Source organism: Dipodomys spectabilis, unplaced genomic scaffold, assembly GCF_019054845.1.
Source record: "Dipodomys spectabilis isolate Male_0828 unplaced genomic scaffold, ASM1905484v1 ptg000125l, whole genome shotgun sequence".
NCBI classification, from domain to species: domain Eukaryota; kingdom Metazoa; phylum Chordata; class Mammalia; order Rodentia; family Heteromyidae; genus Dipodomys; species Dipodomys spectabilis.
Window position 1 is genome coordinate 2047078 of NW_024870802.1, and position 12008 is coordinate 2059085.

Below are 12008 nucleotides of genomic sequence, written 5' to 3' on the forward strand. Positions count from 1 at the left end.
TCCTTTTCTATTTCTTCCCTTCCCTTTCCTCCCCACTCTCTCTGTCTCTGTCTCTCTTTCTCTCATAATTGGAGATCAGTCTCACAGACTTTTCCTACCCCGGCTGGCTTTGAATCAAATCTCAGCCTCTTGAGTAGCCAGGATTATAGCCATGAGCCATCAGTGCTTGGCTCTTATCTTTTCTGAGTCAGAGACTCAAACAATTCTTTTGTCTTTCATCATCAGTTGAATTATACTGACATCACCAAAAATTACCAGGTAGATAAATGCAAAGTACTCAACTGACTTTCAGTATAACCTGAAAACTGTTGCTATGGAAATAAGTCAGAAAACCAAGGTGTCATTAAATGCATGAACATACTGAACTTTATGCCACCAACCAGACTGGACCCTGGGAACACAATGGCAGTTCTCTTGTAGAGGAGAAGAAAGACATTGAATATGTAGAATGTGTCAAGTCAGAAGTCCTTGCTGGGGTAGTAGCAAAGAGGTAGGGAGAGGTCTTATCTTAGGTGTGCCAGGGAGGACTCTCAGAAGTGGCAGCATGGGGGATGCTTTAGTTGAGACTCAGAAGAGAAGGACCCTAGAGGCTAGAGGGAAGCTTCTGGGAAGAGAAAAGAGAGTGTTTAGAGGTCTTGAAGCAGCAAGAATTGGAGAGTGGCTAGAGCCCTCATTGAAGTCCAAGTAAACAGGGCCAGAAGCGACTTGGAATTTGTGGTGAGATCTGCTCCAATTATGTCTTTAGAAGCTCATTCTGGTTGGCTCTGTAGCAAAAGGATTAACACATGAGTTGTAAGTCCACAGTTTCAATACACAAACTTGTGTTATTACACGCGGAGCCCTCAACCTTGCCAGGCACTGGCTTTGGGTGAGCAGTCAGTTACTTATTGGTATTTCCTGTGGTTTCTGATCTTCTAGCATGTCTTCTAGCATGTGTCATTGTGGGCTGGTACTGATGTGGACAGACACACCTCCAGGAAATTTGTGCTTGTGACAACTCCCATAGGAGATATGAACTGGGTCTGATGGTGTCTAGTTCAAATTTTTTATACCAAGTCTTATTTTTATGGGTTCTTGCCCAAGAGGGTAGCAGAGATGAAATGAGGCCAATTGTCACTGTGGGAGAAGTGTATTATAGTTTACAGGGGAAGACTGCATGCATTAATAAAATGTGACACAAGTCTGGGGGATTCCTGTTTGTGTATGGGTCTTTCATTTTGGATGGCCATGCAAATTTTGAGAAGCTGACATTGATACTGATCAAACCTGTTGCTTTGTTTGAAATCTATAGAGACAAAAACGTAGATTTGGGGTTGTCTGAGATTGGTAGTAGGGAGGAGTGAGCAATGACTGTTACCCTGGGTACAAGGTTTCTTTCAGGGCTAATGAAAATTCTAAGCTGGGACTTGTGGTACACACCTGCAATCCCAACACTCAAGAGGCTAGGGCAGGAGGATCATGAGTTTGAGGCTGTTGTGAGCTATATACCAAGAGTCTGTCCCCTCCTCCCCCCAAAAATAGAAGTTCTAAAATTAGATTGTGATGATCTGTGCACAACTCTGTGAGTATACTGGAAAGGACTGAATTGCACACTTAAAATGGCTGAGTCACAGGCCATCTGAGCATACCTTGCTAAAGCTGGACAGATGAAACCCCCTGCTTCAGCACTATGGGGGAAGTCAGTGGGTGACACTGAGCGTGGTGAGATTCTTGTGCAAGCTGGACACTCGAGGGCACAACAGACTCAGCGGAAAAGCTGATGTCCGCTGTCACAAGTGTCATCAGAGGCCCAAAATGAGCAGATTTGAGCTTGAGCGGGCCTGTGTAGACACTTGATCGGGGTCCTTAAACGCTCCTCCTCGGTTTTTCCACATTGAAACACCCTGAGATCAAAAGTGGTTTCTGGTTTTCAAGGCTCCTCCATCAGGTGCATGCGGAGCACCTGGTGGTGTTTTGCTCATGTCTTCCTCAGTTCATGTCCATTCCACATAGGAGGCCATTGAGGTAAAGAGAAAGGAAACACCCTTGCTCAGGTTCAGAGCTCAGAGGTGCAGAGCCAGGACTGGCACCACCACATCTAGCCAGAACTCAAACCATGACCCACTCATAGCCCTCCCCAGGCTGCCATGTTGTAGGCTGGAGGCTCTGGCTTTGTCCACATGGTGAGCTAACAGTCCTTAGAAGACTGCAGTATTCTGCCACTGTGTCATTCACGTTTAGACCTGGGCCCAGAGCAAATAGACATCCATAAAGTCTAAGCTTCTTAGCTTGTCTGGGAGATCTACAGGGCCTCCTTGTTCCTGGCCTTCAGTTCCTCTGTGCAGCAGTCAAGCCAGATTTTCTAACGTTGGCTAAACATGTTCCATCCCACTCTCCCCAGTGTCTAAGATGCCTTCTTCTTCCTCCCATGCAAAGTCTGCCTTTCCTCAGTGGCCCAGCTGACAGAGCATTGCCTTGAAGCATTCTTCTGGTGTTTGTTTTTCTTCTTCTTCTTTTCTGTTCCTTGTTGACTATTTTCTTTACACACATGATTTTTGTCTTGGTATGTGTTTATACTTCATTCATTCTTATTCATTCCTTTTCCCTCTCCCTCCCCAAGCCACCTGCTCTACTAAATTCTCAGCCTTGGAGGGCCAGATCTGGGATTTATATGTATGGCAGAAGAAGGTGCTCTACATTTTTTCTTGCTTGTCCCTTGCCTGTGAACTCAGCTTCATCAGATTGGCCTGGTTTGTGGGTCCCAGCTGCTCTCCCTTATAAAGTTCATCCTTCTCTTGTCATTCACCTTTTCTTGCCTTTCCAGAGGTATGGTGGCTGATACATTCCTTCTGTAAAGCTCTCCAACTCTTTGGCCTGCCTTCCTGCATACCTTGAGGGCCTCTCCTTGCTTAGTGACTTTCCTGCCAACTCTGAAGGGTGGATTTCTTTGTGTGTAGGTCAGAGACCCATTCCTCTGTAAACCTTTCTGTGTGGCTGGCACATCTCTGAGTCCTGCCTTCAGGAGTGGGTAATCTATCTTTGGGTAAAGGCAGGAGTGGGTAATCTATCTTTGGGTACATTGAGTCCTATAACAACCCAGCAGACTCAGCTGACAAGTGTTGGAAGGTTGTATTTAGGGGATTTCATGGCAGTATTTACTTAATATCTCTGTCCCTCCTCCCTCCAGTGGTATGTTGGACTTGATTTTTTTTTTCCTGACAAGTGACTTCACCAAGTGCCTTGTTAAAGAGATAAACACTTCCCTTCCACTCAAGTAGATGAACACCTGAAATTAGATGAGCAAAGGAACACAGGGTTAATGCTCTCCATCTCCTGGATGAATAGAATGACTAGCGAGGTGACAGATGGAGATTTGGTGTGTTTGCCTTTGCTTGCAAAAGTCACACCCAGCAAATATACATCATGTGAAAAGCTTGATCAGGCTGAACTTCAAGTCTGGGAGGAGGCAGGAGCCTTACCATCTAGAGAATATTCTCAAATTTATAACATGTCTAACCCTGGTGCTTTTGTATGTTTGTTTCTCCGTGGGTTTGCAGACACTGGAGGGATCCAGGAAGGGTGAGATTCTGGTTATGTCTGGAACAGCAGTATAGACACGTGTCAGAAGGGGTTTAGTCACTTGTTTCTGGAGTTTATATGCACTCAAATGAAAAGCCTCCCTTTTGACTAGCAGTGGGCTCTTGAGGACAGTGGTGCTCTGGTGTATGTTTAACAACCACGTTGGCAAAGGGAAGGGATTTGTACATGTGCCAATTTCCGTGGTGTAAATACAACCACCATGGACAGTTTCAGACTGCCTCATGAGTTTGCTCTTTTGAGTCCCCGTCACTGGGACCAGTCCATCTCTATGCTGAGATTTTGTATCTATAGGCGAACTTTGTTGAATTCTGGGGAGGGAAGGAGATAATGTCTTAAACCACTTCTTATAAACTGTGAAGTGCATACATAGTTGAACCATGCTCATTAGCTTGTCTAACATGCTATTCCTAACTAGTTAACGATTCCATGTGTGTCTTGGGACAAAAGTGGAAAACAGCCAAAAAGTCAAGGCTGGAGTGAACAGGTTGGTCTGTACTATGCAGAGATTCTGCAAGCAACAGTGTAGTTCTTTGTAATTTTTTTTGTTGCTTTTCTTTCTTTTTTTTTTAATTTTTGATGGTGTTAGTGTTTGAACTTGGGTCCCGCTACTTGCTAAGTAGCTACCTTGCCACTTGGACCATGCTGTCCCTTTCCCTCAGGCTTTTTGCTTTAGTTATCTTTCATACTTTTATCCAGGCTGGCCTGAATAGTGATCCTCCACCTTATGTCTCCTGTATAGCCAGGATGACAAGCGTGCCACCCTACCCAACTTTTTGTTGGTTGAAATAGGGCCTTTTATTTATTTATTTTCTGTAACTGGCTTTGAATTGTAATCCTCCCAATCTGTGTTTCCAGAGTAGCTGGTATTACAGTTATAAGCTACTGCACCCATTTCTGAATTAATAAAAATAAACTTATCTAAGATGTCTGGATTTCAAATTAGGGGGTGGAAGGCAGTGGTAGAATCATGCCTAAGATAAACCTTGCTCCAGCATCTCAATCTAAATGCTGATGGACTGTAGCCCTCTCCCTCACTTGTTTTCTCATAAATGACTCAAATAGAACCAATCCCTTCCCATCTCAGAATCAGGATGAACAAGGGCTTTCTCCCAGACCATTAGGAGGTGGTACTCTGCCAGCAGGCTTCTGCCCAATAGTTTGACTTGATCCATTTCTAAGTGGAATTGCTGGCTCAGGGACAATTTGAGATCTCCAGGTGACATTAAAAGTTGGATCATATTTCAGAAGGAGGTTTTGTCATACTTCAGATGTTCCTGCTCCTGCAGGATAGTAACTGTCCTTTTTGACATTCAGCCGGCACAGCCTCAGTGTGCCTGGCTGATGCTGGAGGGGCTACAGGTTGCTGATGGACTCACCTGTTTGCCACTACAAACTGAGCAGAGTGGAGAAGACACCTGTCTTCAGTCACTCTTTACAGTCTCAGGGATGTGGAAGCACATGGCAGGAAGGGGAAGAAGGAGGAGTCAAGCCTCCCTCCCAGCTTCTAGCCAGGTCCCTTCTGATTTCTACTGGGAGAAGAGGTGAACCGTGGCACTCTGGGATAAAATTACCAGCTCCGTCTGAGAGTGGCCCAGGGAGGGGGAGGGTGTGGTTTTGGTGAGTCATGGCAATCACAGGTGTGTCTAAGAAGTCACTCCTGGAGAAATGGAAGACTAAGGCACCACGCTGATGTCAGATTATTTTCTGAGATTAACCTTCCTATGTAGAAGGCACTTCAGAACAAGCGTGGCAAGGGGTTTACAAGAAGGAAATCGCCTGGGTGGATGATGGTAATCTTAGTAGCTCTTTCGCCTTGGGGGAATCAGATTACCTGGGTTTGAGCCTAGCCTGTTTCCATTCTCAGGAGCCCAGCTGGGATGATGCTGACTGCATCTTTAGTGTTTGGAGAAATGGCAGGAACTGATTGGGTTGCCACCGAAAAGGCAAATCAAGGATTGGTGCCTGTGGAAGGCCACAAATGGCAGGTAGGGTAGGAGATAGCAGGCCTGCTGAGGCTGTTTGTGCTAAGTAACAATCCTGATTAACAAACTCACACAGTATAAAAGAAAATAGGTCGTGGAGGCCAATTTAAGAGAAGGCTCATTCTGGACAACTAATAACAGGGCAACAGTGTGAGGAGCTTCGAGTAACTACCACTTGCCACAGCAGGAAATGGACTTTTGGGTAAACTGCAAATTAAGCACCCGGTGCATTTATTTAAGCTCTGGGGTTTCCTTTGCTTTTCTAGCACAAAGAAAGGAGGGGAGTGGGGTGGAAGGAGGCAGGGAGCCCATTTCTGCAATGTGTGCTTACATTTCAGTGGGAACTAAGCAGGGAGAAGCAATGAAATATCCCAGGTAAGGAAAGAATCTGAGAAAACACAGACTCCCAGGGAAACAGGAGGCCTGCTTTTAAGCTGAAGTCAGCCTTACCATGCAGGGTACCCCTGCTGGGGTCAACTGTCTGACAGACGAACAATCTAGATCTCTGCTCAGAGCAGAGGCTGCAGGAGAATCCTCCTGATGGTGGAGTGCATTTCCTGGCTGTCTCCCCTTGATTCTCTGTCAGTGTTAACTGCTGTGGCCTGGAAGAATTCCCTTTTTCCATTGGAAGTCTTTTTTGTCCCTTATCTGCTTATTTACTAGCAAGTGCTACCTGTGCAGTGATGGTGTGGTTGGCTGTTCACCATTTTTCTTTTCCCATTGCGGCCTTGAATGCTGTCCCTCAGCATTCGTGTTTTCTGGTGGTAATTGGAGATAAAAGTCTGACAGACTTTCCTGCCCAAGCTGGCTTTGAACCACAATCCTCAGATCTCAGCCTCCTGAGTTGCTAGGATTACAGGCGTGAGCCTCGGGCACTGGGCGATGTTCACCACTTGTGAAGCTGTGTCATCAGAATTGAGAGGGCATACTACACTGGCCCCATTTCCTCCCATGCAGGTGGATTTTCCTGTGGAAATCTCCATCACACTGTTTCAAGCATGTGCTTCGCAGGCAGTCTATTTCTTGGCTGTGTGATCTTGGACAAGTTATGAAACTCTTCTTGCCTGGGTTCCCTCCTCTGGAAAAAAAAATCAGAGTTACACAGAAGTAACCTCACAAGGAGGTTGGGAGGACAGCCATTAGCCATCCCCAAGCCTGGGACATACTGAATGTTCAATAAGTGATCATGGTTATAAGGCTGTAATAGTGTCCTCTGGTTATTTATTGCCATGACAGAAGATGAGCATTGCTTGGGGGAAATGCCTCAGTTGTGATATTAGGTGATACCTCTACTTTCTGCAACCCAAAGTTGAATGGAGAAGTAGAGAGATAATAGTTCACCTTCTTGAATGTTTGAAATAAGAATTATCGCAGAAGGGCTGGGAAGGTGGCTCAGTGGTAGAGTGCTTGCCTTGCATGCATGAGGCCCTGGGTTCGATTCCTTAGCACCACATAAGCAAAAAGAAAAAAAGCTGGAAGTGGCACTGTGGCTCAAGTGGTAGAGCGCTAGCCTTGAGCTGAAGAGCTGAGGGACAGCGCTCAGGCCCCACGACCGGACCAAAAAAAAAAAAGAATTATTGCAGAAATCCATGTATCAGGATTGATGCATTGGAAAGGAAATGCAAAACAAACACAAGAGAACATTAAATGTTGGATGATGGTGAAGAAATGTAATGTTATTGAATGTAAAAGTGAAAGGAAAATTGTCTTGAAAGCAACACTGAAAGGCTTTTTATCAAGATGGCTTCAGGAGGAAAGGATTCCAGGAAACAGGAATTAGACAAGATCTAGCAGGTGGCTGGGAGTAGCTAGAACAGATCAGTACCATGTGTCCAGAGATGCAAAATGCACAGCAAGACAGTATTAGACTTTCATTTCTTGCACAGGCATTTTTACTAATTACATGCACTCTTTATGATCTGTTGGTCATATTAACAGGTTCTAAAGTGGACCTTCTGGTTTTTGACCTGCATTGGAGTTGCAGACATAAGCAGAGCTGCTTTTTTTTTTTTTTTGCTTGATTGGGAAGGCAAATATGCAACTCCTCAGTTGGGCCTGCAGTGGGCAGCTATGGCTGAGCAGGCAGAATGTCTTCAGATGACATGATACACAATGCAGGAGTCCTATTCTGCCTTCATGGCTGCAGACTATTGGCTCTTCCTATGTACATGCTCACTATTTAGAATATGTGCCACCGGCACAGGTTTTGATTGTCCTCTTCTAGCTTTACCAATGGCATCAGCAAACTGTGATAGATTAACCATGGTTGTCTCCTTGGTATGATGGGAAGCCTGTAGCAAAGAGTACCTCTGCTGATCTCACACTGACTGCCTTGGAGAGGAATGTGAGCTCTTCACTCCCATTTCTCCATCAGTAGAAACAGGAACTGACCAGGCTCTGAAACACCGAGCTTTCATGTAAAAATCAGCAGCAGAGGCAGCTGTCAAGTCTGAGGACTGCAGCCCTCATGTCCTGTCTGTATTGAAATCAGCTCAGTCAGAATATTTCATAAGTGTAGCCTTGAACCGTCCAACACACATTTGGTAATAATCAAACTTTCCAAGACAAAAAATGAAATGCTATATTCATCTTGAAAGAGGAAAGATTCTTTTGTCTATACTGATCTGGGTTGGGATAAAATATACCTATTCTTTATGGTCTTTGGAGTCTGCTGTTCTCTAATAAAATCTCTTTTATTCACAAATGGGTGGTTTTGCTGTGCATCTGCCTCAGCCAAGATGGAGGGTAGGCAAGGAAGCAGGCTTTGGCCATCTCTGGCGGAAGGTGGATGCCCTCTCTGGGCATGGAGGGTCTCCTGGTGTAATCCATATCCCCAAAGGGAAATGCTTGCAATGTATAGACTCTGGTCTTCAGACAGAAAGAAGAGGCAAGAAGTGAAATGATACTTTCCTTTCCTCGTCATTACTCATCCTGGCTGGCCTGCTTAGCTCCAAAAAATTCAGTATCAAGAGAAACTGCAGTGTGTCTTCTCCAAAAATGCAGTCTACCTCACTGTGAAGAGATTTGCTATTTCCTTGGTGTTTCTGAAGAAGACAGGCTAGAAAATTACTTTGGAATTTCAATTTATTCTCTGTGGCTGGCTTTACTCAAATTGTAAGAATTCTAAAGTTCTTAACTTGGAGTATGTTCAAGAATTGTCTGAAGGCAAGTGCAGTGGTTCAGGCCTGCAAGTCTCAGTGACTTGTGAGGCTTAGATGGGGTACATCCCGTTAGCCCAGACAAAAAGTTAGGGAGATCGCTTCTCAACCAATAAGTGGATATGGGTGATACATTCCTGTCATCCCAGCTGCAGTGGAAAGCATAAAATAGCAGGAAAACAGTCCACATTGAAGCCACCCCCTCTTTATTTTTTTTAAATGCCAGAAGGACAGATTTTTCTGTCTTGATACACATTACTTTCAAAGTGAGAGAGAGCTATTTAGAGATCTTGATAGCTCATCTCTCCCTAATTCCTGTACAAAATAGTGAGTTCTGTTGTAAATAAAGGTTTACAGGAGTGATTCCAGCAGATAAGGAAACACAGGTGAATTACACCTCAGGTACCCAGCCTGACATTCCGCGGAATCCAGTGTGGAGAATTCAGATCAAGTGTTTAACTTGAAACCTCATCTACTCTTTAGTCCACATTTCACAAGAAGAACCTTGTTTGTTAGTATGCAGCCATAATGGGTTATTTGGACTGTCTTCATGTTAACTCTTTCCAGGTGAAATGAGAACCTTACACAGGTTTGAGAAACAATGAGTTACTCTATCTACAGTGTATAGGGAACTCCTGGCAGCAAGGTGGTTTCCAAGTACAATTTCAGCAGTATCTGCCCCTTGCCCCCGGCCTGACACAATTTGCCATTTGTGAAAAACAATTGGCTTTGTTCTTTGTGTTGGTTGATTAATATCTGGTTCCTTGTTCTTATCCTATAGCATATAGGTTAATCATTTCCATATAGCACATGTGTTCTGAGAACCCCTGTCAGAAAAGGATTGATAGCCACCAGAGCCTTATTTGCATGCTGTAGCTGAGAAAACTAGGTGTTAATAAAGACACTGGATTATCTAGGCTGGAAAGGTGGCTCAGTGGTAGAGTGATAGAGTACTTGCCTTCCATGCATGAGGCCCTGGGTTCAATTCTTCAGCACCACATAAGCAGACAAAAGACAGAGGGAAGTGCTGTGGCTTAAGTGGTAGAGCCGCTAGCCTGGGATAGTGCCCATGCCCAGAGTTATCTAGAAGCTGAAATGTCTTCACTGCCTTCCCTCTTGGCCTCCCTAGAGTGGAAGCTGTGCAGGCCAAGACAGGGAACTTCTGTTCTCTGTGGAATAACACTGTGGGAATAACCTGTAAACCCCACCAAGTGCTTGTGATCTGAAAAACTCCCAGAACCACTAGTCCAATCCCCTTTGCTTTCTGGAGAAAGGTTTAGGGAGAGATCCACCCAGTTGCAGGATTAGCAATATCTTTAAAATCACTGTTTGTGGTCTGTGTATCAGGAATAGGCCTCCCACAGGTTAAATGAGTCTCTAAATTAAGCTCAGGAAATCCTGGCTGGTGAATTAGACCAGCCAGTATCATTCACAGGCAAGCACACATCAGGGCTCCTCTGGAGCATGAGCATTCTGCTGTCTGCTCTCTGCGAATCTAGGGGAGGAAAAGGAAGTATAGCTGGGGAGAAAAGGCCCAGCTTTGGAAGATGATTCTCATCTTCAAGGAGCTCACAGTCTACCGTGAACGGCTGACACAGATTTTCTATATCAAGAAAAAAGACATTTCAAAACACTAGACCAACAAGACTGACTATGTAATGGTTCCATTACATGCAATCCTAGAGAATATGAGAGGAAGACAGCGGACAACGGGATCCACAGAGGGATACGTCCGCTGTGACCCCCATGTCTTCATCATCTGGGGATGTCATGATTATGGGATGGAGGTTCTTAGGTTGTGCCCCTGAAGTCAACATGTGGCTGACTGGCTACCATGTGGTGGAATTTATGTGTCCTTGACAAGGACACATTTTATAGGCCGTTTTCTCCCTCACCTGCATCCTCTGTTGTTTCTTCCAGTGGCTCCGCCTCCGGACCCTCACCACCCCCCAGAGAAGCCCGTCATCCACTGCCATAAATGTGGGGAGCCATGCAAGGGGGAAGTGCTTCGTGTACAGACCAAACATTTCCACATCAAATGCTTCACCTGCAAAGGTAGGTACCTACCTCCACGTCCCATGTCCCGGCTCAGTGACATGTCCCTGTCGGTACCCAAGCCACGAATGCTATGGTGGTGCCAGGCTCCGGGGATGAAAGGTGAATGACCTCAGAAGCTCCATATTGTTGCTCTATGGTTTGGAATTGAATGAGACTCAAGTGGTTTGCGGGGGAGAGGGGATGGAGGGTTCTCCCCCAAACCAGAGATTCATAGGCCTTTGGGGAAGTCCCTGTCCCCAAGAAGGAGGAATTAGTTCTTAGAACAACCACAATGCAGTCTTGTGTTTTGTATTTTCTATTTCTTTTCCTAGGAAACAAGAGATTCCTCATGAAATAACTTTGTTCCCATAGTCATTAATTAATCCTCTGAACTGAGTTCAGAAGATTCTTAATACAGAAAAACAACAGCAAAAAAAATCTTGGCTGTTTGGTTAAGAGCTGGCTGAGTGGCCAGGAGACCCACTCACATGCTGACTTAAATTAATTCTCTCTGGAATTCTCCCCTCCCTTCCCTTTGCTGTCCTTCACGTGTGTGTGTGTGTGTGTGTGCGTGTACATGTGCATACACATGCATGCGCATGCATGCACCCTGTTGACAAAAGCCTCATTTCTTGAGTATGTATGGAGGGAGGGAGAAGTTGTTTCTCCTCATTAGGAAGTAAGACCTAAAAATATAAATATTGGCAGCAATACATACAAAGTGAAGGTAGATGATTTTTGTTGAAAAAAATGATATGGAAAAGAGAAAGAAAAAAAACTTCTTTGTGAGAGGCAAGCAAGTAAGGATGTGAGGAATGAAAGGTTATAATGCATGCTTTAATAAATTTTTAGTCTTTATGACTTCATGGAGTAAGTTGTAGCAAGATCAGGATTGGTGAGCAGGAACTTTGCTGGTGAATTGGTTTTACTTCCTGAAATGTCTAGTGTCTAGAGATCTGATGGTCTAGGAATAATTCATATATTTACTAAATCAAAAGCATAAATATTGCCAGGCACCAGTGGCTCAAGCCTGTAATCCTAGCTACCCAGAAGGCTGAGATCTAAGGATCACGGTTCCAAGCCAGCCCAGGCAGAAAAGTTCCTGTGAGAATCTTCTCTCCAATTAACTACTCAAAAACCAGAAGTGACACTGCGCTCAAGTGGTAGAGTACTAGCCTTGAGCACAAAGAGGCTCATGACAGTGCCCAGGCCCTGAATTCAAGTCCTACAACCTACAAAAAAAGCATAAATA

At 44.8% G+C, this 12008-nt stretch overlaps 1 protein-coding gene across 8 annotated transcripts in view; it reads left to right on the forward strand.

The window, feature by feature from the left end:
- Positions 1 to 12008, forward strand: part of Ablim1 (actin binding LIM protein 1) — a 257300-nt gene that overhangs the window by 113404 nt on the left and 131888 nt on the right. For all 8 annotated transcript variants that reach the window (XM_042689458.1, XM_042689465.1, XM_042689463.1 and 5 more), the window contains exon 2: positions 10640 to 10774. In XM_042689458.1, the coding sequence (XP_042545392.1) occupies positions 10640 to 10774 (135 nt within the window). The remainder of the gene's footprint in view (positions 1 to 10639; positions 10775 to 12008) is intronic.